Here is a 23,465-nt window from a genome sequence, read left to right on the forward strand (position 1 = left end):
GCACGACGTACATAAGGTTAGGTAGCTTTTAGCACGAGTACCTCTTGAACTTCAACCAACTGGTACAATCATACTACCTTACCTATGTAAGGTAAGGATTAATTAGGTACATACACCTACCTAGGTACACACCATATTTAGGTACCCAGGTAGGTAATACATTAGGTACATGTGTATGTCTATAAAGATGGGGGTTGGAGACTTTCATCAAGGTACCCAATGCATGAACTACATGTAGGTATGTACCTAGTTATTCAATAGAAGTTACCTATTAACTAGCCCTTATGCAACCGTGTAGACGATTGAGGCGCAATATTTAATATACCATACAATATACAGTATGCAAGATATCAAATTAAATCGCATGTCTCAATGAAGAGAAACAACTATAGTACATCTTATCTTAGGTACATAAGGTATACTACGTGTAGGTAGTTACATGTTATGTTTGCTTTGTTCGTCAAATCAGACGACGGAAAGAGATGGTTAGTTGAAAGTCAAGTCATGGATCTACTTGCTTCCTTGGCACGAATTCAACATTGAAGTTAACCACCTGTTAGTCCAATTTCTTACCAAGTCAAACTCTAGCTCCTCTTGCTATAGTAAACCGTCATATTATATTTTACCGGACCAACTCCTTCTCATAGCCTCCTTTATCTTACGATATTAGACTTGGCGCAAAGCTCTTGAGTGAATAGGGAAAGGGGGTCTGGAGTAAAATCGGAAACGAATATTCATTATTATTCCACGGTAGGAAGCATGAGTTCCTCACCGATTCCATTAAATACCACACAAATATAGAATATGTACCTCACACAGCATCTCTAATCCAACAGTTCCGTCCACACAAGATACAGATTGGGCAACTTTGATTTTTCGTACGGCTTAACCTTCTTACCATCTTCCTCCATCTCAAAAATCCATGTGGGAAACGTCACTAGAGTAGAACTCCTGAACGGTTTCGGAGGGTTAGACCATACATGATGCATTTGAGGTGCTCCGCAGTTGATCTGTATTGCCCGATATCCCCTAGATTTCATTTCGAGCATTATGAATCTTGCTAACGCTTTCATGAGTCCTTGGCCATAATACCCGTGTCTTGTTCCGCTACCGACCCGTTCAATAACCTGTCCGGTCGCCGTGGGCTCCCATGATCCTTTCGGTCGTGGGTCATGTGCTTCATAATGTTTACCCATGGGAACATTCAGAGGCGTGGCCTTCGTTGCAGCCTCCCACCCCTTCGGGTCACCAGGGGCGAATTTATCGAACGACAATCCAAATCCAACAATCGGAAAATCCAATGCATCAAGTAACCTTTGACGCCCATTAACCTCTAGATTAGGGTCGTCGATATCGAAGTCATTCCAATAACAAGCACCACCCTTAGTAGCTGATTCGGGCCTCTTAAATACGAATTCCTTGTCCCAGATGCAGAAGGAGAGGCCATTCTTCGCTGCCATTTCAGGCATCTCATAGAAAGGTTTGCAGGCATGGTAAGCCTTCAACGCTTCGCTTGCCTGGCGTCCTTCATATATTGCGTTCCAGATGGGTGAGTCGAAGTAGTGAGTAAAGAAACTCAAGGCTGAGATCGACTCGGCAAGATCAGGCGTTACTCGCCGGATTTCATACCTCGAAGATAGCTCAATCCCGTGGTTATTTCGTATTGGAGCACCTGGTCCCATAGTCGTCTACTAGTTAGACTTGTACGCCTTTGAAGTTATTCCACCCTTTTAAACCCGGCGAAGTAGGTGACGCCCAAATATCAAGTTCACCTAGAAGCTTAAATAGTACGAGAGGCTATATCTCATCATCGCTAACTATAAAATATGTTATGTTACTTCGATCTTCGTTCCGGGAATACAAGAAAGATATATATTCCGCCATGACGTGAGCGTGAGATGCGCGAGATAGTATGGCATATCCTAATGTAGCAAGGAATTCGCTGCACACAGTCAAGGGGGCACGTGGCCAATTGAATGTGTCTATTTATCTAGCTGTGTCGCATTATTTACCGCACTTATGAACACATTAGGAAGCTGACTTCTCTTAGGATGACTTGGCAATTTTTATCACGATTTTCGACACGCTTCCTATCACCGCAAATACTGTTAGCTATGATACACTATGTCCACTTGACCATACGATATTATCGATTGTCTCTAGACTACATGTCGCTGTATATAAGCCCACTACGTAAGATATTGCGGCCAACGCAGAAATGACATGAATCGGTCATTGGTTCACGGCTAGTCCTACCACTTAGGGTATTGAATTTGGCCATGGAAATGGGCAATGAAGATTTATACAAGGTTTATTTCGTATTGCTCATATAACAATTATATTTTATCATATGCTAATATCAAGCTCCGATATGCGGCCTGAAAGCCGCGGAAAGGTTTTACCACCCTGCGACTCCAGCATAAAGCAATAGGGTGTCGATAACATCCTCTCCCGAGAACAAAGTTGCACTCACCGCCCCAGTAGGCGATTTAATTGCAGTGGACCCGGACCAGTAGCCTATATCCTTCAACGGGCTTTCGCCCTTCTCGAGCTGCACATCTGTTCGTATAATCTTGGGCGCAAGTGTGAGTGGCTGCGTAATCGGAGTCGATATTTTAACTAATACTTGCGATGAATCGAAATTGGCTTGGTCTATTCTCGCTGCGATAGTAATAAATACTATGCCATTCGCGACACGAGTCAAGCTGGGGACGATAAACGCTTTATCTTGAATGAGGAAAACTTGAGTCTCAAAACCTTTTGCTGCGATGGCAAATGATGATGCTTTTGATACCTTGGCGCTAGATATCAAGAAGTATTAAGGGTACTATTGAATTGATACAGAAAGAGTGTACCAATTCATCCAATGATTACGTTGATGAAATCCTCTTCTCAAAAGACCATGGTGTGGTGATCACTGGAGAAATGACAGAAGAAAATCCTGGACGGGCTCAAGGCTTCAGTCGTCCGACAGACCCATGGTTCTATCTCCATGTTCAGGAAAAGACCAGCCCTTCTTCTGGTCCAGCCACAGAGTTCATTCCTCTTCCAGAATACATTTTCCGATATGATAGGGGGGGCTTTTGGGTCGGCGGTTCCGCTTTTGATTACTTCGGTGCCCCTTTCAATAAATTGACTCGTCAGTACCTGGATGACTTCATGCATACTCGAATGCTTTACGAAGCTTTGCATGCTAGCAGGGAATCAAGCCGATACATAGTCCAAGACCTTGCGTTACCTTACTCGACTGTGGAGGCCTTCATCGACTACACGACGAAGAGCTTCGACATTTGGCCGCTCTGGCTATGTCCTATTCAACAAACCGAGTCCCCAACATTCAATCCACGCATAGCTCCCATACAGCAGCAGATAGATAGAAAGACAATATCGCAATTCATCAACATCGGACTCTGGGGTTTTGGACCACAAGATCGCGCGGCTTGTATGGTGCTTAACCGGGACCTTGAATATCGTCTTCACAAGGAGTTTGGTGGTATTAAATGGTTATACGCGCATACCTATTACACAGAAGAAGAGTTATGGAATATTTATGACAAGAATGCGTATGACACACTGAGGAGGAAGTACCGTGCCAGTACATTACCCTCCGTGTATGAAAAGGTCAAAGTTGACTTTGAGGAAACCTCAAGGAAAGAAAGAGAGGAATAGGGACCGTGGGTATTGTCCTTCTGGCCTCTGGGTGGACTCTGGGGCATCAAGAAGGCTATCGACAGTGGGAAATATTTGCCACGATGTCCACCCTGGCGGAATCTATAATTAAGCTGTATAAAGTTGTTAGATATATACGCGATGTTCCTCTTTAGTACGAATTTTTATCTAGTATACTATTTTTGAATTTAATAATAGGTACTGAATAGAAGCCGGTTTCTATAGTAAGGAAGTTAGAATAAGAAAAAGAAAAAAGTGTAGTCGTCTAGGGAATCGAACCCCAGGACCTAGCAATACTTCATAATGATATAGTATAAGGATACGGTGTTAAAGAAGTTCTTAGGAGGGGCGGGAAGTACTCGCTAGGCCGTTCCAACACGACCTTTTGGCATTTGTTAAAAAACCCGACCGCTTGTTTGGTTTATAAGTCTTCATTTTTTAGACTTTGGATGGAAGAATGTCAGGCCTCAAAGCCAAATTGCTACTATAAGTATACCTAGGTGCTATGTATACCTCTTTACCCAACGGTCGGAGTTACCCCCTTTTGAGAATTGGACAAACATAAGCTTCTTCGGACGCTATAGGTATCACAATGATATAAGCACCCGCCAACTAGAATGCCATCTCAAAACTAGGTACTTGATCTTTGAACATAAGATCTAGCGTATTTGCAAGCTGTGATCGAAGGCCGGACTAAACTATTATCACTATAAATTTAACTAAATTCTCACTTGATAAACTTAAATCCCCAGATTCTAGATCTTCTCTAGCTACCAAGTAAAGTTGAATTCAACATTTTGTACTTCTTCTCTCGGTCGTATCCTCACAGGGATGTCGCTTATCGGCGTTAAAATGCTAGTTGAAATATGTTGTTTTGTCCCAGGGATATTCCACACTTCCCCAACAGGTTCAATGTCGTATTTCAGTACCATGATAATCAGAACACTCATAATTTCGTTCATCGCAAAGTATCTTCCAGGACACAGAGAGTTTCCTCCGCCGAAGGTGCGATGGGAAGATGCAAGGACCCCATGTGGTCGCTCCTTGAGGAAGCGCGTCGGGTCTACTATCTTAGCAGCTGGGCCCCAAGCGGCCTCGCTCATATGTACCTGCATTGACGGCATAGCAAGGAACGAGCCTTTCTTGAGTAGGTACGTCGTGCCATATTCGTCGTCAATCAGAGTGTCCTTGAGGAGGAAGCGTGCAGATGCATTGGTACTTTGAACACGGAGGACTTCTTTAACCAGCGACTCTAGAAGTGGGAACACTTTGATTATATCAGGAATGTTGACTGTGGCAGCCTCTCCCTTGCCCTGTCGATACACTTCAGCTTCGATGCCGTCTCGTATCTCAGCTAAGAGTGTGGTATTGGAGTAGACGTGACACAATGTCCAGAATACACCCGGTACGGTATTGACGAGAAGCGCAGTGCAAACACCCAGGTCAAAATGTGCAATGTCTTCGTCTGAGACGCCGTGGTAAGTGTTGACATCGTGGCGTGCTTTGATAAGGCGAGAGGCTGTGTCAAGCCCACCTGTAGCGTAATACTCCTTGAAGGCGTTGAAGAATCGGCTCCTCCCTCGACTTGCCTTAGGAGCAATGAGATTAGGCATTGTCATAAGGCCTAGGAAGGCTAGAGCCTTGTCTACTGCCCTGCGAAGAATGATATTAATATCTGGTACACCTTTACCTAGCGATAGAGCAAAGTTATTCATACCAAAATCCATCGTACACCTCATGGTCTTTCATTGGATTGTTTTCGGGTCCATATACAGCATTGGTGCTAGCTGCCGTGACAAACCTGCGGATCCAATCGAATAAATGAATCTCTTTAGGAGTGCTAGACTCAATCTTTAGGTCTAGAGAACTAGACACATCCTTTAACATCGCCTGCGTTATCTCAGTTAGACTTTCGCTTGGCATAAGAGTATTATGCATTGCTCTCATAGTCCCGGCGCGGAGAGTCGAAGCACCTTTCTCTCCAAGTATATCTTCAGCTAAGAGATCTATACTAGGCTGGCTCGCAACTAGAATCCGCTTGGCAAATTCGACGACATATGGTTCAAAGGACACAACCTTAGCGCGTCGGTCACAAGCTGTTACCAAACTAGGCGACGTCACTATGTACATCTTCCCGCCGGGGAGGCTTAACGTGAAGATTGGATGCTTGTGTTTCTTCCTAATATGTTTTATTAGTCACATAGTTGGTGCGGCACGTGGATATTCCAAACTAACGCCATCTTCGAATAATAGCCAGAGCCATGACGGAGCAAACCAATTGCGTGCCCAATAAAAGGTAGTTTTGCTGGTATAAGCGGTGGCTCTTGCGGATCATGAGGTTGAGTGAAAACCCGAATGAACAAGTGGGATGCAAGTATTACTACGCCTATTACTGGCAGAACTTGCAGTAGCAAAGTCATCATCAACTTCGAATATGCCCACGTGAATGTTGGTGCAGCAACGGAGTCCTAAGTCGATGTTGGAGTGGACAAATATGTAGTATCTGGTAGGAATATTGGAGTAGAGAAAACACTAAGTAGAAGTCAGGCCGCATATAAGGAAAATGGCCGACGACAGGCTTTACACAATAAGGGATATTAGATCCCTAGAGATTTCGCTGCCGATTATGACTATGTCGACACTGATTCTCAAGTGTTACGAGCATGCAAAGTGAATCATACCGTAAGATAGCCTGCAGAAAATGATACTTATTAATCCCACGCCTCCTGTGTGTCCGTAATTCTGGGCTTACGTTTCAGTGAACGAAAGAAAGGCTGGGACTAGGTGGCAATATTTAGGTTACAAAACGTAGCTGCACTGAGATTAAGGCTCTGGTTTGTTGTTGTATAACCAAGTGGCTTGGTGCCAATGCTTTTTCGGATTGGCTACTTGTGTTGGCCATCACCAACCGCCCCTATACCGCTCTGCGCATAGCGAGCTCGGGTTTATTCGGCATTGTTACGATAGGAACAATCAACTTCAGTGCCTCTAAGCATGCGCTAGCCACGGCTCGCCCCCAATAAGACACACATATGGTAGAGTTCAGCTTTGTTTAAACTTACTACTGATTCATATTGTGTTCAAATTTAGAAATGCGGTGCTACCTACATCTAGGAGCCAGCACTGGGCTTCTTTTTTTTATTCGTTACTCTCTCCTTCGTGGCGGTGATCTAGCCTAGCCCTTAGGTGATTTATGAGAGTCTAAACAAGGCTGAGCCGCTGGAGTGCATTATTTAGCATTTACGAATAAACATGCTTTCCATGATAATGCTGTCAGGCGAGTTGATGCCTGAGCGGTAGTTTGGTGCCAAGGTAAGATAATGGGACGTGTGATAGATACCTTGGAAAAGACGGCTTGGCATAGGCCAGAGGTGGCCAAGTATGTCTCAGTCCCTAAAATACTACGGAGAAAATAGAGTTGTCTGGTGACACCTTGGTGCACGTAGAAGGAGTAATGTTTTATTAAAATAGGTTACGTAGAAACATAGTATACACCATATTACATTATACCGAAACCAACAAGTTATGGCAACAATATGTAACACCTTTTAATTACTGTTATCCGGGACACTATCCTCGGACACAATTCCCATGGCCTTATCCGACCCTGTAAATGTTACGTGCCACTTCCGTTCCGGGTCTCTGGGTCGAAGTTCGACATTGATATCCTCATCTGGGACGGGGAAGCCTGCTTGGACCGGTGAATTTTCCCAGGTAGGCTCAATCCACTTGCCAGCGACAGGTATTACATCGAACTGAAGTACTAACAATGCTGCAAGTGCCATGATCTCTGTGCTTGCAAAGTGGCGGCCGGGGCAAAGGACATGGCCGCCACCGAATGCGCGGAATGCCACTCTGTTCGGTTTCTTGTGTCCAGAGGTTGGCTTCCGCACGAACCGCAAATGATCAAACTCCCTAGCATCTTCACCCCATGCAGAGACATCGGTATGCTGCACTGGAGCCGGGATCATGAGCATGCTACCCTTCTTGAGAAGAAACCGTCCTTCTAAGAGCACATCCTCGAGAAGAACACGCGGGCCAGGGTTGACGGCGCGGTAGCGTAGCGTCTCTTGAAATGTACTTAGAAGTATGGGACAAGACTCGCGGATGCCAGCCAAATCAACAGTGTTGATGACGCCCTTTTCTTTGTCATTCTCCTCATGCACTAAGATAGAAACTTCGCGGCGGATATCAGCTAGTACTTTCTCGTCTGAAAAGATGTGGTAGAGGACCCATAGAGCACAGGGTGTCGAATTTCCTAATACAGCAAAGGTGTTCCCGAGTTCCCCGCGCGCCACGTCTTCAAGACTGAGGCCGAATAGCTGCCGATGATGTTCGAAGCGCTTGCGCACGAGCCCGGAGGCCTTTTCGTGCCCGCCCTTGCGCATATAGTCAATCATGGCATTGGCCGCAAGCTCACGTGCACGAACGAGCCTGGGGAAAAGTAGAGAGGCGAAAGGAAAGACTGAAAGAGTTAAGAAGCCCGCCTCGAATGTTCTATGGCGATTATTAGTAGGGTTCTGGGTCTAATGGAGGCTTGATAGAGCTAAGGGATAGTGATCGTGCTTACTTCCAAGCTTCGGCGATAACAGGGTCTCGGTACGGGTTCTGTGGCCCCCAGACTGCTTCCGTCGTGGATTCAACCATGATTCGACGTGACCATTGCCACAGGCCGACTTTCACGGTTCCTTGTGCTCGCAGCTTTTCCATGTCGGCTGAAAAAACCTCGATCGATCTTCTGTTTATCGCATCGAGGTCCTCTCCAGGTCCCATTACAGGCGTGATATACTTAGGCCAACTTATACTAAAGCCCTCCTCACTTGTTAGGTTTTGATGCATTACCTTCACAGCCTCCTTGCTCATACCAACAAGGTTACCAGCATCAGCCGCGATAGCGGCAAAGCTGATAGTGCGCCATTGTTTCTGTAGCGCGGGAATAAGTTCGGTGGCATTCACAATGTACATTCGCGAAAAGGGCATGCGCAGGGTATAGATTGGAAGCTTGTACGTGTCTCTGTTCCAAGTTCTATATCAGTGCTCCGAACAAGAATCATACTTTGGTATGAGTTGGTATTTGTTGCTTAAGAATAGTTGACAAACCTCAATCGAATATAGAAGCGTGACTTTTCTCTGAACATTCCAACCAGAGGACCTAGGAAAGGAATCCCAACCTCGATGGCGGGTGGTTCCTTGGCATCCTGAGTTAAGTGAAGGAGAAAACGAAGAAAAAGGTAGGTAGCTACTATGCCACTAAGTGCGATGGTCACGGCGGGCGCCATAGTGTTCGAAGATTTGACAATGGAATGATAGAAAAGAGAAGGAAAGAAGGGAGGGGAAAGAGCAAAGAGATTGAGCTCTCAATGAGTAAGAAGTATGAGGAAAGGCTGTAGCTTCATAAGGATTGATACGAAGGATTGGAAATAATGATATATCACTTAATAATTTTATGTCACATCCCGAAAGCATGTTGCACTAACTGGAACCTTATCCCCTTGTCAATGCTCATACAGCTTGCTGTTACTTTTGTTGCCTGATCTGCCTAACCTACCTAGGTACCTAGGTAGGTGCATATGCGGGATGTCTTGGTATTTCGCCCAACGAACGAATCATAATCAGTGCCGTGACACTGGTAGTGTAGCACAGAGAACATAGAGTCGCATTTTCCCTGTCCGAGTATGAATGGGGGCCAAAGGGGGGGACATTGAGGGAAGAGTGCTAGCTTACTTTTTGCGTCCGTGTTAGTTGGTAAGATGGGTTGGTGAGAGAAGGTGGGCGGTTGGTATGGCATGGTACTTCTTATAGATGAGGCATATGTATGGCGGTAGAGATAATATATGATGGCTCCTACAAGGTCCAGCCATGATCATGATGGACGCAAAAAGGTCTTAGTCAAACTCCCTAATAATGAACAATATGGATTCTACCTCGAGCAGCGTTATTCTACCCACAGTCAACGATGGCATATCTGCGACGGCTTTTTATGTAAGCATAGTCTTCCAGAGATGGAGACAAATGTCATTTAACATAATGTCATTGCACCAAGACTAACTGACATATTCTCTCAAAGGCATTGAACTGGATCTTATTTGCGCTATGTAATATTGCATTTGCTACCAGGGCTTATATTCGTTATGTGTGCTTCCGCCGACTCCTGCTTGAGGACTACGTTATGCTTCTGGCTCTGGCCATGCATAATGCCGAGGCAGTTCTAATCCAGCTCTACGTTCGATACGCATACGATATAGAAGCTCTTGAAAAGGGCGACTTCACCAAGTTCGGACCAGATTTGAACAAAGGATTCGTCGCGGTTGGGGCTTGCGTCAACATTACGATTGTTGGGGTCTTGCTCGTCAAGTTGAACTTCTTACTTTTTTTCCGTCGTCTTGGCGCGAATATACAGCGGTTCACCATCATATGGTGGGCAGTTACATTATTCACTGTGGCTGCTGCCGTAGCTCAGATTGGAATGCAATTATTTGGATGCTTCTTCGGGGGACTCAATTACATATTTAGCGAGCAGTGTACCGATGCGGCAGCTATGCAGCGGATCTTCCTCAATGCCATCTTTTCAGCGACAGTAGATGCCATATCCGATTTCCTTAGTAAGTTCTTCCTGTTGTCTTCTCTTATCACTCACTACAGTCGTGCTCGTACCTAATAGTAATCATCTCTCCAGTTGTTGGTTTCCCTGTTGCGGTACTTTGGGGAAGCCGGATTAGCATAAAAAAGAAGCTGGTCCTTACGTTCGTGTTCGGCCTCGTATTTCTCACAATTGCTATCACAATTGTGCGTGGCAGTATTTTTCACGGAGTCTACAGTTCAACTTCTGAAGAGGGGCGGATGCAGAGTGCAACATTCACTTGGTTCTGGTTTTATTGCGAGTATAGCGTTGGTAAGTTTACCTGTCTCTCAAACTACTTTTCTCGGGGACTAGGCTACGCTAGAATCCATAACTGACAATCACATCTTATCACATGAAGCTTTCATCATAGCATGCATCGTCTCTTTCCGTACACTCTTTGTACAACGGGAGAATAAGAATAATGAGCGCCTTCAGGAGCAGCAGCGACGTGAGGCAGCCTATCAAAGTGCTATTCGTCGGGGTAAACGATGGCGCGCCAAGGCTCTCCACTTTCATGACAGCGTCCTTGACACATGTAGGACGCTCGAGGGTTGGTCAGGAAGCGAGGCTGAGACACTCTCCATGCGCCGTCTTCCTGGTGTGCCGTCTGGACTCATGACAGTGGATTTCAACGATGACGGTAATTGGAGCAGGTCTGTGACCAAGGACGGTCCGGATGCTGACAAGATAGTGGCGGCGCGGCCCGTCTAGGTGCGGAGCCTGCTGAAAACCCCAGATGCACCCCAGGTGCACGCAATGGCATGCTGATCCGATTACATACCTAGGTACTATTTATGTACCTAATGTAATTGGAAAGGCCTAGAGCGTGATGATGACAAGGAAGTGAATCCTACTTAGATGTAGTAGCATTGCTACAAAGGTGTTATGATGGCGGTTGGTGAGGAAAGGTGTTAAATTTGGATGTTATGAATAAATGAAATGAATAGTACGAAGGTTGGGGCCAAAAGTTTCGCACATATCCAAATCTTGGCATTATATTTTATATATTTTTTAAATTATCGATACTGTATTAGCCACACACTAAGCTAAAAGTTAGATAGTCACCTATCTACTAAATTCAGGTGGTTTGCTACTATATTTATAGCAATATTAGCCACTATAACTTAAATAAAACCGTACAGTCTGTTTTTATTCGTACGTGGCTTTGCCAAGCTTAAATATGCGAAACTTTTGGCCCCAACCTTCGTACTACTATATAGAATTGTACATACCGCATCCACTGAGAAACAATTCATTCTAGGGCACGGACCACGGACTTCAACTACACTATATTTGGACTGACCTAAACTATATCCGGTTACTTGCGATATTCGCTAAAGCACCCCACACCAGGATATGGTCAAATCATTGCTAGATATGGTATGGTTGAGGCGTGTGGTCCGTGCCCTAGAATGAATTGTTTCTTAGTGGATGCGGTATGTACCTAACCTATGTAGGTGTATGTGATATGTGACAATGGTTATTATATTACTACCCCAACTACCTAACTACCTATATAAACATAGCCCCCACGTTGTACTTTGTAATTTTAGAAATGACGCTTAAGCGCGGTTAAATAAAAACTTATCTCAAGTCATATTGAAGTGAAGCCGTGTAACATCAGGTACCAAATATAACAGGTACCTAGGTAGGTATTGTAAGTAACCTTAGGTACATAAGGTATATATTTGTATTTTTTCAGCCTCCACCCCTAACTACGCGGGACTGTGCCATGCTTTCGTAGCTTACACACCTTATCCTCTACTATACCGGCGCGTCTTTGCCACGATAGCTTCCTTAGCCTTATAGCAAATGCCCTATCTGCCGGGTGCCAACAAGTTTAATGTGCGCCTTTAAGATTCCGTAACATACCTCATATTTTTAGAATAGCTAGTCCTAGACTCTGCCAACATGTGTATCACCCGGTACTGGTGAAGCCTAGACTGCCCTTGATTGTCCTTGTTAAGGTTGACCTATCCCGATACTTATTGATCCAAATCGTACTGCCTAGGTAGGGATCCATTCTTTGATCATCACAAATCCCAACATTCCCGGTCACGTTTCAAAATGCCTTCATTTATGTTTATACTTTGGATATCTTTTGGTCTTGGAATAGCATGGACTGTTTATTCGGGCCTCTGCCTATATCGTAACTACGTTGAAGCCGCCAAGATCGGTGTCCCTATTCGCATAATCCCTATTGATCATCTTAATAAACTATGGCTCCTCGTGGATAAACAGGTCGTTTCAGTGGTCCGGCGACTCCCAGGGGTATTGGGTAAAAATAACTTCACCAGGTTCAATTATCGCGGTTGGCACGAACACGATGGAACTCGAGCACATGATGAGATGGGCGAGGCTTTCGTGCTGGTGACACCATGTCACAACTGGTTGTATATCGCGGATACAGATGCGCTAATGAGCATGTATCGTCGGGGGAAAGACTTTCCACGTTGGGTAGAGATTACAAGTACGCAAATTACCTGTCTTGTTTCCCTTATAGCCTTCCTCGTCATAATAATTATTATATTGCGTTCCTATGGAGTTTGCTTACAAGTCATATGATCATTAGAAATGTTGGACGTATTTGGAGGGCCGAATATAGCAACCGTAAGTGGCTCCCTTCGAAACACACCGAGTGAGTTACCGATGAAACCAGCTAAATAATAATGTAACTAGGCTTCAGGGGAACATTGGAGAATGCATCGCAAGGTCATCAACTCTTGCCTTGACGAAAAATGCAATGAACTTGTATGGTCTGAAGCTGTTTTGCTCGGTGACGAAATGGCACGTTATTGGGCATCTAAAGGCGTCTTTATGAGTGTTGGTGAAGATACGCGAACAGTATCTCTCCATGTCCTAAGTAGAGCTTGTTTCGGCCAGTCGTTCGCATTTGAAGGCTATGATGAGAGATTGCCAACTAGCCCGTCAGCAAGTTTCCGATTCTCCTTGTTGACTGTTATGGAGGGTGCACTTCTTATCCTTGCTCTGGGACCATCATTATTCATGAATCCATGGCTGCCTCTTCCGCATAGTTGGAGAATCATTGGAGAGGCGTGTGCTAAATTCAAAGGGCACATGACATATCTCTACAACCAAAAGTTCCGCGCCCTAAGCGAGGGTCACTTGGAAGAAGAGACAACACTCATGACTTCACTTATTCGCGAGTCTCAAGGAAAAGGCGACGGAAAGGGGTTGACCGAAGCTGAGATCTATGGCACAATGTTCGTAGTCAGCTTCGCCGGTCACGATACTACCGCACACCTTCTAACCTTTGCCATGTATGTACTCCAGGTATTTTAAACCCATTCTATATACTTGCTAATATTGTTAAACATCTCCAGCTTCTTCCTCGCGGCCAACCCATCTATTCAGGACTGGCTTGCCCAGGAGTTACGCCATGTCTTAGGCGATAAGCCTCGACAAGAGTGGGATTACCATGCCGATTTCCCCCGGCTTAAACGCTGCATGGCTATTCTTTATGAGACATTGCGCCTTAAGACTTTGGTGGCGGAGGTCAAGTGGACAAGCAACAATCTGCAATGTTTAGATATCGGTGATCGGACTGCGATGATTCCACCAAGAACTTTGCTTATTCCCAGCTATAAATATGTTCATCAACATCCAAAATACTGGGGTCCGAATGCACAAAAATGGATACCGAATCGCTGGATAGGAGAGGCTAAGGGTAACGAAACCTCCAAACCGGCTGTGGCGGTACAGACCCAAAATATAGTAGAGCAAGATGAGGATCTAAAAAGGCAGAATGTTGGAGATGACGAAATTTTACTCCCACCTCCATCGCGCGGAAACTATCTCGGCTGGTCCCGGGGGGCGCGGGATTGTCCAGGAAAGAAGTTTTCGAAGGTTGAATGGGTAGCTATCTTAGCAGCTCTGTTCCGCGACTGGAAGGTGGAACCACGGCTCTTAGAAAATGAAACGTTCGCAGAAGCACGTACGAGGACATTGGATTTCATTGAGAAAGAAACGGACTACGGAGGGTTACTGCTACAGTTGATGCATCCAGAGAAACTGCCATTAGTTTGGAGTCACAGGCGTTAGAAATAGTAACGCTTTCGATATATCAATACTAATTGGAAAGTATAGAGGAATAGTTAGGAGTTAACTTATATTCCATAGCGGGATCACTGGGTGTTCAGTCGGCCAGCCCTTCAACCCATCGAATACATATCAATATCTAGATACTCTTCTATATTCTCATAGCATATGATAGGCCATAAAAATCTGCGTACAAGTGTCTTAATTCCCCGCCTTCAACTCGCGAACATCTATGATAACATGTGAAATAGGTATCCAACATGAAACCTAGGACCTGTATACGAACGTATAATTAGCCTAGTACGAAAATAGAATTAACTTCTCATGAGCTCTTATCTTGAGCATCGAAAATTCAAAAGAATTACCAACAATGGATCTGCACTTTCGCGGCTTGAACAAAAATATCCCGTTACATTTGGTCTTTCTTACATTTCCGTATTACCTTGGATTGTAAGCGCCGACGTTACAAGTGCCAAGCGTGTTAGTCATGCAGCATACTTTGCATGGCACAGCCCCTCCCCCCCGCATGATTTATGTAGGCTGCTTACGATGTTTTGCTTATTGTTATAGTTCTTACGGGGAATTGGACAGTCGTGATAACGGCCGGTGGTAGGACGCCTCGAGGCTTACCAGTAAGGGGGTTACAGCAGTGTCAAGGTCACCGTGACAGTGGGGGTTATTGGATGAGCTAGTAGGAGTAATAATTATATCTATAGAAGCGTAACTAGCCTTGTAGGGCTAGTACATAGTCTTTACAGTTGTCCGTAATACTTACGCCAGAGGTGTTGATATAGCAAGCCATAGATGCATTAGTTTACATGGAATGATAGAACAAGACTATTAAAAATAACTTCGAGATACATCTGCGAAACGCAATATGTTAGCACCACGTCGTATGACATCTCCTTTAGTCTTCAAACTTAAGGCCGCAGGCAGAAGTTGGAGAGCAGGCCATCAAATGCTATTAATAGGCACCATAGGTAGGAAGTCATATCCTTTGCATATAGTTTAGACTATCGGCAAATTTTCTCTTGACTAGGACACTATATGTCATGATATAATATACCTAGCCTCGTTATTCCTATACCTAAATTTCTCAAAGCCTTATCCACAAAAGCAATCTCTAAGAGTGACTGAAGCTATGCATATATGGTCACTGAGCAGTATTGCAGGCACTTGCAGCACGGTTCTCGCACTTTTCCTCTTGGCCATTCCTTTTGTATCTTTTAAAATCTGGCAGCGGAGCCAAAATAAGTCCAAGCAACCTCCACGACTCAATGAGACGATCCCATTCGTGTCTAACGCCTGGCAGTTCATGACAAATAAGAGGGCCTTTATATCACGAGTAAGGTAAGAATTCAATGTACTTAGGTGGCTTAGAATGTTGCTCATAAGATTGTACTATAGAGTGTCTTTAGAAACAAGCCCCATTGTACAATGCCGAATCGGCCCTTTAAACCTACATCTTGTTACTGGTGGAAGTAATATCTCAGCAATCTTCCGGTCATCTTTCACCTCAGACCCTTGGATCTTACGCATACTCCAGCATAGCGCAGGATATTCACCCACAGATCTAGCCAAGTTCCGCCAAGACGAGTCTGGTAGTGCTAACCTCCCGCGTAGCGGGAGCACCCGATTTTTTTCCCCTGAGAAACGCATCTGGTATGCATTGCACCGGACATATAACGATGGTCTAGTTGGCGCTCACCCTGTTGATGCCTTTTCCGCATCATTCCAATCCTCCTTCAGCCAGAAGCTAGCCATGTTCCTACCCGGGGAATGGGTTGAAGTTCGGGTCTTCGACTTTCTCAAACGGCATATGATGACTGCCGCAACGAACTCCGTGCTAGGGCCACGAATCATCGAGGTTAATCCAGGTTTTGAAGATGCCTTCTGGCAGTATGAGAAAGCTGTCGAGACGCTGGCTTTTGGGTTACCAAGTTGGTTAAATAGAGAAGGTGTACGAGCCCGAGATCGCTTCAGTGCTATGTGTCTTAAGTGGTACAAGCTTGCTGATCAAGAATTTGACTGGGATAACTCTAAGTCACATGAAGGCGTACCCCTGGACTTGGAGCCCGTTTTCGGATCACAAATCTCGAGAGGACTGGCTCAGTGGTCGAGATCATTTGGCTTTTCAGCCGACAGCGTGGGTGCTGTGTATGCTCTATTTCTCTTTGGGTAAGTTTCTATCCATTACAATAGCTTTACGTCACGCTTAGCTATTACGTATCTAATCTATAGAATAGACTTCATGCTAACACAATCCCGCTTTGTGCATGGATTATGATGGAACTTATCAAAGACCCCAGCCTCTTCCAAGCAGTCAAGAGGGAAGTTTGTGAAGCTGAGATCACTGGTTCTCTTGTTTCTGAGAAACTGGACTATCAAAAGCTAGCCTCACTACCACTCTTGCAGTCGGTGTATACTGAAGCTCTGCGTCTCCACGTGGACGTACTTATTACAAGGACATCTACAGAGCCTGTTACAATTGCTGGTTATACTCTACCTAAAGGATCAGTCGTCCAGGCTCCAACTGGAGTTGCTCACCTTGATGAATTTACCTGTATGTACATTCCTGGCCCATGCTTTGAATTCATGTCGATGCACATCATAAGATAATTAATACTTAATGTCTACGAAGGGGGCACACAAGATCATCCGGCTAGTGAATTCTGGGGTTATCGGCATATAAAGGAGATAGAGATAAAAGATGATGTGGGACATATCACGAAACAACTTAGTTTCTCCCTTGCATCTCGTACAGGCTCCTTTTTCCCATATGGTAAGCATTTAACCACGAGAGAACTCTTGAAATCAATTTTCTTTTAATGCATACTAAATTTTCTATAAATAGGCGGTGGCATAAGCATGTGTGCTGGGCGAAATTTTGCAAAGCCAGAAGTGCTACTCGCTGTTGCTATGATGGTTTCGGAGTTCGACATAGAATTCGTCGAATGGATCGAAGCGGACGGGTCTCTTTCCCCCAGAGCTGCCGTGGATGACATGAGATATGCAAATGCAGTAGTGACTCCCCCTGATAGAGATATGAAAATAAAGTGGCGAAAGGCGTGGTAAACGAGTCATAATGAGTATTAAGACTGGTAAGGGATGGTTGCGACGGAACTAGGCTTCGACATCCTCGCCAGTCAACTGCGCCCTCTCTTTCGGCGCCATCAGGACAAATCGTGCCGGAATAATAACAGTTTGTTTACGACTTATTTTAAAGTTAACATTCCCAATTATGTTTTAGATTGACTTGGTGGTGTTAATCCGTTGCCATTGGCACATTTTTGCAATGTATTTTATTGGAAAAAAGATAGGTTCGTCAACCGTAATCTCCTGCTCGAAAATACCTACGTAGCATACTAGGTACCTAGCTTTCCATGGCAAATTCCATTTGTCAATCAGTCCGTTTGCGTTCGCTTGTCCAACAGCCGTTTTTCTAATGGGAAAGGCTTCTGTTTATTTATTAATAAGCGTATCCTTCATCAACGATATGTCGTTATTGCTTAGCTTTCCTTCCATCTGTACCTGTGTGGGGAGAGTGTCCGCCAGTTCTCGGCGAGAACGTCCACCCAATGCGGCCAAGTTTGGCAACTTTCAAGGCGTGGGGAATTTATAAGCATAAGAGTCGTGTTAGTTGCGTTAGTTGGCGGTTTTGAAGTTTGATTGTTGTGTTATAATACCCGGAGGACCCAGCCACATCATTTTTAAAGCAGTCATACCCTTACAGGTACAATAACACGGGCTATATATTGTGGAGGCACAGCTTGCTTTGTTAAAAAGAAATTCTAGCGTTTATCCCAGTGCCTATTAAACAGCATCAGGGCCTGCCCCGGCGCCAAAGGGGCTTTATCTGCCACTCTTCGAAGGCTAGACTGCTATATTGGAAACCCTTGGTCCTCGACGGAATACCATTAAATTTGAACAGTACCTGTTATGGTGATATTAAACTTCCCTCATGGAATGCCTAGACGAGTCGTAGAGTGATATAAATCTCTCGAGTCACATGATCGGTATTGTTGACTTTATCCGGCTCTTTCATGAAATGCACATGATATTTCTATTCATCACCGACAGATGTTCCCATATACCGGTTAATATGACAAGGTCATCCTTATTGCCTTGCTTACATCTCGCAATTACCCGCCTACAGGCTACTATATGCCGAAATGCATTGCGTGCTCAGCGCCCGCAAATGCACGTTCATTGCAGCTATGGAAAATAAGACGCCCTATTATCTTCTACGAGCTAGATTCTCGCATGCCTATACATATAATACTGCCCACAGTCATATCATACCCAGGTATAGAACTTAGCTCCCGTGCTTGAAATAAACCATACTTGCTGAGAACCACGCAAGACCACAATGAAGAGGGCATCACTCCTATCCTCTCTGGCTGCGGCCAGCTTCGCTCACGGGCAGTCCGCGCCTGCAACTATCCCGACTATCCTTGGTATCCGTGGAGCCAACTCAGCAGGCTGCTTCTCGGCTACGAGTATGAGCATCTCACTAAAAACCGACAGTTTGAAATTCGACTTTGCGGATATGAGGGCCAGCGTTACCCCAGCTACCCCGTACGATTCGGAGGCCGCGATATGTGTAATGTCCATCGAACTAGGTGCTTTTCCGCAAGGATGGCGCTTCGCCTTCTCGGACGTCTCGTATGCAGGATACGCAAACCTCGCGGGGGGTGCACGGGTTCGGAGCTTCGCAGCCAACTCGTACTTCCAGTGGGAGCATATCAAGAACAATGATGCAATTGATCAGCCCACTATCAAAAACTCATCCGGTTCTTATTTGGTGAGGCCTAATCTTCATAGGCATCTAAATTAATCTTGAGCATAATTCTAATACGATGCCTTATCACAATTATTAGTTGGACGTCCCGGAGAAGATCGTAGACTTCGGCGCTGCAGGCGCTTACAACAATAACTTCAAAGTCGACATCCGGAACGACAAGTTAGCTTGGTCTCCCTGCTTCACCGGCCAAGAGTACACATTCGACGATAACATGCAGGTCCAATTTCAGTTCCAAGCCTATCTAACCAAGGAAGGTCACTCGAAAACCGGAAGTGGCGTTTTTGGTCGTCCTATTGGCTCTGCTCTAACGGCAGACTTCAAAGTTGTTTGGGAGCAATGCGATCCGGCGCAGAGGAACTCCTGGGGCCAATTCAGAATGGGTGACTACGAGTCTTGCGAGCGTATTAGTCCGGCCGATAGCTCGGATGGGCAGCCCACCGTAAGGTGGTGATGAGCTACGGAAGTTCACCCCCTTTTGTATCAGTCACAATCACGATGCCCCTTTATAGGCGGATGTAATATGAGACCAACAGAACATCAATAAAGTGCTGAAATTCATGAACTTACAATAGCGATATGAGATACTTGGGTGAAAATGCTTCAAACAGGCGTATTTCAGCCAACTAACCGCACATATCCTAGTTCTATATGCGAAATGCATGTGTAGGTAGCTATTTGATGTGAAATGAAAAAGAAACTCTATATGACCGTCGCCCATTCAGGGAGGATTTCTTGCTCCCGCGGTACTGATGCTCGATTGCGATCATTGATGTGTTCATTCAGCGGGAGATCCTGGTACTGGCTTCGTATACCCATATCTACCCCCCTCTTCTGAATATACCTCGCGAAGCCTATCGTCTCTCTCTTCCACTCTTCCCTAGATATCTTTCCGGCGATGTAATCCGCGTAGATCATTGCGTCAAAAGCGGCCTGCGAAGTAGAGGCGACCGTATGGGGCCGGAATCCAGCAAGCGCGTCGCCTATTAGGACGACTTTGCCGTCTAAGTACTCGTTCTGGGGGGTCAGAACGTCCGTCACGGCTTGAACGAATGGCTTTTTAGTTCCGCGGACAATCTCTGCAAATTGCGGCGGAAGCCTTTCACGCGCGAGCTCTCTTTGCTTCTCCCAGGCGTCTGGGTTAATCGCACCTGGCGGGATGGTGATTTGCCTCCGTCTTCCATCCTTGTCTGTCATAATCTCTTCAAACTCTGTCGAGCCTTCGGGGAAGTTGGTGTAGTAGACGAAGTTAATGAGACGTTGATCTGGTTCTATCGTCCCGTCCTTTCCTGGAATCAGGTACGCCAGGATTTGGATTCCAGGAGAGTGGAAGAAAGTAAATCGGTGACTAAAAGCTTCTCTAGCAGACTCGCTAGCTTCAGTCTCGATCACTGTCCCACGAAGGGCACAATAACCGGCATATTTCCTCTCGACATCCGGTTCAAGGATTTTTCGTATCGTCGAGCTAGGTCCATCGGCTCCTATAAGAATATCACCAAATATACTTCCCTCTTCTCCCTCACTCGTTTTCCAGTACACCCGAATACCGTCGTCCTCCTTATTGAAACTCACGACTTGTCGATCATGTAGGTGAGTCGCTTTCCCATGCTCGGGGGCAGGCTCCGGCACTTTGCAATATGGACTCTCAATACCGTCGTAGTTGGCGCGCATAAGGTAGTACGTCAAATCCCAAGAGGTCATATATTGCACTGTTTCCTCTTTGTGCACTATATTGCCGTCCCTGTCAAGATACTGTCTCCTATCCGAGCGAACAGCAAACGGTCGATCGCATCGATTGTATCGGTTGAAAAGCGCGAGGGTGTCACCACCTGCGACTATTCCCGCTCCTTGGTCCTGAAGCAACGGGGCGGGGTTGCGCTCTAGGATCGTGGTGTCGTGGCCGAGCGCTTTCAATGCAAGGCCAGTTGCAAGACCACCGAGTGATCCTCCAACCTAATAGATTCAATTAGTGAAAATTTATATCTAGTTCAGTAGTCGCACTCACAATCACAAAATGTAGCTTTTTTGCCCCCTGGCCCTCTGCCAGCTGCTCAGTCGAGGGAATAGCCATGATCAAGTTCGTATCAGTAATCGGTCGAAAACGAAGCTGTTGATGAAGTATTCTGCCAGAATATACAGCGATCCCTATCAATTAAAGTAATCCTGTTGGCCGACGAACATACGTCTTCTGAATTACCCGGAGGACATCCAATATGGAATGTGCCGGACTTGACGTCACATCGACCTAATCACATTGAACGGCAGATGCCTTATTGATTACACTCCACTACTCCCGTATGCATTATATTTGATAAGATATAGTAAGACGGCCTCATCACATCATGAGAAGCTAAAAAGCCCTCAAGATATATTACTAAGCCGTAAACATATAAATGAAAACAGTCAGGAATATTTGCATTTGAACAGCAGGTAAGCTATTAATTCAAATAAAATATGTTTACTATGTACTTGCATCTATAATCTAGCACTCGGCATCGTTTAAGCTGCTCCTAGTCAGCTCAATTTATTACATAGCATCGAAACTTTTAAGAATCAGAGACTATACGACCCCTTAAGGACATTTATATCCTATCGTAATTAACTTCCACAATCAGCCTGCGTGTAGTTACTATGCTGTGGAGACGTCCTTGTAATGAACCAGATACACGTGATAGTGTCAAGAGTTAGGGGAGCCTTGAAACTATTGATCTCATATAGTTGTAGTATAGGTCGTATAATAATTACTTCGGTTAGGTAGCTTTCGGGGCTTCGTCGACGTTAACGTTGTTACAAATCTCGCCAAAAACTTCCACCATATGATCCAACCGATCCCTACTCTCTTTTATCCTTGCTGCCATATCCCTTCCTAAGGGGAGTATCATTTCCTTCTCGTGGCCTTCACCTATGCCCTTGCCCATGACTACATCATATATTGCTTGAGTCGCTTTGACATGGTCGCCGGGAACAGCAAAATTTCCCGTGCTCAAGGCAGTAAAGAGTTTCTCTGTTGTTGTCCCTTCATAGTCAGGGTCAATAGATTTACATACTGCCCCAGTTCTAGTAACCATGGGAGTATTGAACGCTCCCAGATAGAGTAATAGAACACGGACATTGAAGTCTTGCATTTCCTTATGTAATGTCTTTGTTATACCTTTAGTTTATTAGTCCAAATAGTAGTTAATCAAGATAAGGAAAATAGTTACCATCCAGAGCCGCCTTGGAGGCGCCGTAAACACCTAGAGACTGCACCGCTTCCATTCCGGAGCCGCTGCTGAAGTTCACAATCATACCCGAACGTCTCTTGCGCATATGAGGCGCCGCCGCACGCATTAATCGGTACGGCCCGAAGAAATTCGTTTCCATAACCTGATGAACTTCTTCTTCGGTGAAGCATTCCGCAGGGCCTGTCATGCCGATGCCCGCAGAATTGACCAAGACGTCGATCGCTAGTCCCCGCGCTTCGATGTCTTCAATTACACGTCCGCAGTCTTGTTCGTCTTGGTCTAGCCTAATCCATTCACCCCCCTTCTTCGTGAATTTTTCTACCAGCTCCGGTGTACGACTAGGGTTCCGGGATGTCGCGATAACATTATGACCATTAGCTTGGGCAGGCCGTGCCAGCGCCAGGCCGAACCCCGACGAGCAGCCAGTGATTAACCATGTTAATTTCCCCTCCGACATTTCCAGCGTCACGGTTAAATTATGTCTTTAGGTCATAGAACAATCACGCGTTGTTTAAAGGACTTAGAATGCCAGGCAATTATGATAGGAATGACATATGAACCTTATAGTATATATAGTTCGAGAACGGGTTTTGGCGGATATAAAAGACTATCTCCATGATCTCGACCCCGCAGCATCCCTACTACCTAGGTCACTAACCAAAGCCGACCATGCGGGTCGGGATGGAACATCACCCGATCCCGCAGTCTATTTATACAAGTGCTCATTCGGCTGTTACCAGAGTATGTTTAGACGTCATTAATTCTAATAAGTGCTATGTTAACACGACTAATATACCTAGTAGGTATTTAAAGGTAGAGTACCTCAGAACTAAGAGTTTCTATAATTTAGAATATAAAACATCTTTGAGGTATAACTTGGTCTACTATTTAGAGAGAATAACAGAAAACCACCAGTAGATTCGTATACAGTTATACATCGAGCCTCGTCGTGAGATACATATTGTGCAAACCGTCCTACCCATTCTAACTAGGTAGATATTCCTCGGCCATAGGTCCTGTGCCAGTAACATTATCAATCAGTTTATAAACATGTTTTCACCTTAGCTGTATGTTAGTTAGGGACATTGGT

At 45.1% G+C, this 23,465-nt stretch overlaps 10 protein-coding genes across 10 annotated transcripts; 5 read left to right on the forward strand and 5 right to left on the reverse strand.

The window, feature by feature from the left end:
- Window positions 1-377: 377 nt before the first annotated feature.
- Window positions 378-1,866, reverse strand: F4813DRAFT_210068 (uncharacterized protein). Its single transcript, XM_049239654.1, has one exon. The coding sequence runs from the start codon at window positions 1,680-1,682 to the stop codon at window positions 825-827; it is 858 nt and encodes a 285-aa protein (XP_049096448.1). The 5' UTR covers window positions 1,683-1,866; the 3' UTR covers window positions 378-824.
- Window positions 1,867-2,562: 696 nt separating this feature from the next.
- On the forward strand, window positions 2,563-3,894 carry F4813DRAFT_371092 (uncharacterized protein). The gene has a single exon (XM_049244579.1). The coding sequence runs from the start codon at window positions 2,926-2,928 to the stop codon at window positions 3,667-3,669; it is 744 nt and encodes a 247-aa protein (XP_049096449.1). The 5' UTR covers window positions 2,563-2,925; the 3' UTR covers window positions 3,670-3,894.
- Window positions 3,895-4,439: 545 nt separating this feature from the next.
- F4813DRAFT_382699 (cytochrome P450) lies at window positions 4,440-5,799 on the reverse strand (the record flags this gene model as incomplete). The annotated part of the gene is made up of 2 exons (XM_049245845.1): window positions 4,440-5,322; window positions 5,387-5,799. 2 exons carry the CDS (start codon window positions 5,797-5,799, stop codon window positions 4,440-4,442), a joined length of 1,296 nt encoding a protein of 431 aa, XP_049096450.1.
- Window positions 5,800-7,061: 1,262 nt separating this feature from the next.
- On the reverse strand, window positions 7,062-9,082 carry F4813DRAFT_210117 (cytochrome P450). The gene is made up of 3 exons (XM_049239655.1): window positions 8,770-9,082; window positions 8,240-8,683; window positions 7,062-8,166 (listed from the first exon to the last, which is right to left on the reverse strand). Exons 1-3 carry the CDS (start codon window positions 8,946-8,948, stop codon window positions 7,218-7,220), a joined length of 1,572 nt encoding a protein of 523 aa, XP_049096451.1. The 5' UTR covers window positions 8,949-9,082; the 3' UTR covers window positions 7,062-7,217.
- Window positions 9,083-9,455: 373 nt separating this feature from the next.
- On the forward strand, window positions 9,456-11,374 carry F4813DRAFT_371097 (uncharacterized protein). The gene is made up of 4 exons (XM_049244580.1): window positions 9,456-9,651; window positions 9,737-10,271; window positions 10,346-10,561; window positions 10,650-11,374. Exons 1-4 carry the CDS (start codon window positions 9,574-9,576, stop codon window positions 11,000-11,002), a joined length of 1,182 nt encoding a protein of 393 aa, XP_049096452.1. The 5' UTR covers window positions 9,456-9,573; the 3' UTR covers window positions 11,003-11,374.
- Window positions 11,375-11,912: 538 nt separating this feature from the next.
- Window positions 11,913-14,757, forward strand: F4813DRAFT_371100 (cytochrome P450). The gene is made up of 4 exons (XM_049244581.1): window positions 11,913-12,761; window positions 12,864-12,901; window positions 12,971-13,572; window positions 13,636-14,757. The coding sequence occupies exons 1-4, from the start codon at window positions 12,359-12,361 to the stop codon at window positions 14,351-14,353; spliced, it is 1,761 nt and encodes a 586-aa protein (XP_049096453.1). The 5' UTR covers window positions 11,913-12,358; the 3' UTR covers window positions 14,354-14,757.
- Window positions 14,758-15,200: 443 nt separating this feature from the next.
- Window positions 15,201-17,758, forward strand: F4813DRAFT_371101 (putative cytochrome P450). The gene is made up of 5 exons (XM_049244582.1): window positions 15,201-15,700; window positions 15,758-16,528; window positions 16,597-16,913; window positions 16,992-17,132; window positions 17,205-17,758. Exons 1-5 carry the CDS (start codon window positions 15,492-15,494, stop codon window positions 17,423-17,425), a joined length of 1,659 nt encoding a protein of 552 aa, XP_049096454.1. The 5' UTR covers window positions 15,201-15,491; the 3' UTR covers window positions 17,426-17,758.
- A 454-nt stretch (window positions 17,759-18,212) lies between these two features.
- Window positions 18,213-19,706, forward strand: F4813DRAFT_371105 (uncharacterized protein). The gene is made up of 2 exons (XM_049244583.1): window positions 18,213-19,154; window positions 19,231-19,706. The coding sequence occupies exons 1-2, from the start codon at window positions 18,720-18,722 to the stop codon at window positions 19,603-19,605; spliced, it is 810 nt and encodes a 269-aa protein (XP_049096455.1). The 5' UTR covers window positions 18,213-18,719; the 3' UTR covers window positions 19,606-19,706.
- On the reverse strand, window positions 19,702-21,452 carry F4813DRAFT_371107 (FAD/NAD(P)-binding domain-containing protein). The gene is made up of 2 exons (XM_049244584.1): window positions 21,157-21,452; window positions 19,702-21,104 (listed from the first exon to the last, which is right to left on the reverse strand). Exons 1-2 carry the CDS (start codon window positions 21,220-21,222, stop codon window positions 19,854-19,856), a joined length of 1,317 nt encoding a protein of 438 aa, XP_049096456.1. The 5' UTR covers window positions 21,223-21,452; the 3' UTR covers window positions 19,702-19,853.
- A 130-nt stretch (window positions 21,453-21,582) lies between these two features.
- On the reverse strand, window positions 21,583-22,971 carry F4813DRAFT_210214 (putative short-chain oxidoreductase). The gene is made up of 2 exons (XM_049239656.1): window positions 22,355-22,971; window positions 21,583-22,302 (listed from the first exon to the last, which is right to left on the reverse strand). The coding sequence occupies exons 1-2, from the start codon at window positions 22,830-22,832 to the stop codon at window positions 21,902-21,904; spliced, it is 879 nt and encodes a 292-aa protein (XP_049096457.1). The 5' UTR covers window positions 22,833-22,971; the 3' UTR covers window positions 21,583-21,901.
- Window positions 22,972-23,465: the final 494 nt, after the last annotated feature.

Source organism: Daldinia decipiens (assembly GCF_022478715.1).
Source record: "Daldinia decipiens strain CBS 113046 unplaced genomic scaffold F4813scaffold_37, whole genome shotgun sequence".
Classification (NCBI taxonomy): domain Eukaryota; kingdom Fungi; phylum Ascomycota; class Sordariomycetes; order Xylariales; family Hypoxylaceae; genus Daldinia; species Daldinia decipiens.

Excerpts from the sequence above, each read along its gene's own strand:
- F4813DRAFT_371107 (XM_049244584.1), bottom strand. The coding sequence starts at position 21,222 with ATGGCTATTCCCTCGACTGAGCAGCTGGCAGAGGGCCAGGGGGCAAAA. Across the intron at positions 21,105-21,156 it reads AAAAGCTACATTTTGTGATT|GTTGGAGGATCACTCGGTGG; the intron begins GTGAGTGCGACT and ends TGAATCTATTAG.
- F4813DRAFT_210068 (XM_049239654.1), bottom strand. The coding sequence starts at position 1,682 with ATGGGACCAGGTGCTCCAATACGAAATAACCACGGGATTGAGCTATCT.
- F4813DRAFT_371101 (XM_049244582.1), top strand. The coding sequence starts at position 15,492 with ATGCATATATGGTCACTGAGCAGTATTGCAGGCACTTGCAGCACGGTT. Across the intron at positions 15,701-15,757 it reads GCCTTTATATCACGAGTAAG|AGTGTCTTTAGAAACAAGCC; the intron begins GTAAGAATTCAA and ends ATTGTACTATAG. Across the intron at positions 16,529-16,596 it reads TATGCTCTATTTCTCTTTGG|ACTTCATGCTAACACAATCC; the intron begins GTAAGTTTCTAT and ends TCTATAGAATAG.
- F4813DRAFT_371092 (XM_049244579.1), top strand. The coding sequence starts at position 2,926 with ATGACAGAAGAAAATCCTGGACGGGCTCAAGGCTTCAGTCGTCCGACA.
- F4813DRAFT_371105 (XM_049244583.1), top strand. The coding sequence starts at position 18,720 with ATGAAGAGGGCATCACTCCTATCCTCTCTGGCTGCGGCCAGCTTCGCT. Across the intron at positions 19,155-19,230 it reads ACTCATCCGGTTCTTATTTG|TTGGACGTCCCGGAGAAGAT; the intron begins GTGAGGCCTAAT and ends CACAATTATTAG.
- F4813DRAFT_371100 (XM_049244581.1), top strand. The coding sequence starts at position 12,359 with ATGCCTTCATTTATGTTTATACTTTGGATATCTTTTGGTCTTGGAATA. Across the intron at positions 12,902-12,970 it reads GAGGGCCGAATATAGCAACC|GCTTCAGGGGAACATTGGAG; the intron begins GTAAGTGGCTCC and ends TAATGTAACTAG. Across the intron at positions 13,573-13,635 it reads CACCTTCTAACCTTTGCCAT|CTTCTTCCTCGCGGCCAACC; the intron begins GTATGTACTCCA and ends AAACATCTCCAG.
- F4813DRAFT_210117 (XM_049239655.1), bottom strand. The coding sequence starts at position 8,948 with ATGGCGCCCGCCGTGACCATCGCACTTAGTGGCATAGTAGCTACCTAC. Across the intron at positions 8,684-8,769 it reads CGCTTCTATATTCGATTGAG|AGACACGTACAAGCTTCCAA; the intron begins GTTTGTCAACTA and ends AACTTGGAACAG. Across the intron at positions 8,167-8,239 it reads GTTATCGCCGAAGCTTGGAA|AACATTCGAGGCGGGCTTCT; the intron begins GTAAGCACGATC and ends TAATCGCCATAG.
- F4813DRAFT_210214 (XM_049239656.1), bottom strand. The coding sequence starts at position 22,832 with ATGTCGGAGGGGAAATTAACATGGTTAATCACTGGCTGCTCGTCGGGG. Across the intron at positions 22,303-22,354 it reads CTCCAAGGCGGCTCTGGATG|GTATAACAAAGACATTACAT; the intron begins GTAACTATTTTC and ends AATAAACTAAAG.
- F4813DRAFT_371097 (XM_049244580.1), top strand. The coding sequence starts at position 9,574 with ATGAACAATATGGATTCTACCTCGAGCAGCGTTATTCTACCCACAGTC. Across the intron at positions 10,272-10,345 it reads TGCCATATCCGATTTCCTTA|TTGTTGGTTTCCCTGTTGCG; the intron begins GTAAGTTCTTCC and ends TCATCTCTCCAG. Across the intron at positions 10,562-10,649 it reads TTATTGCGAGTATAGCGTTG|CTTTCATCATAGCATGCATC; the intron begins GTAAGTTTACCT and ends TATCACATGAAG.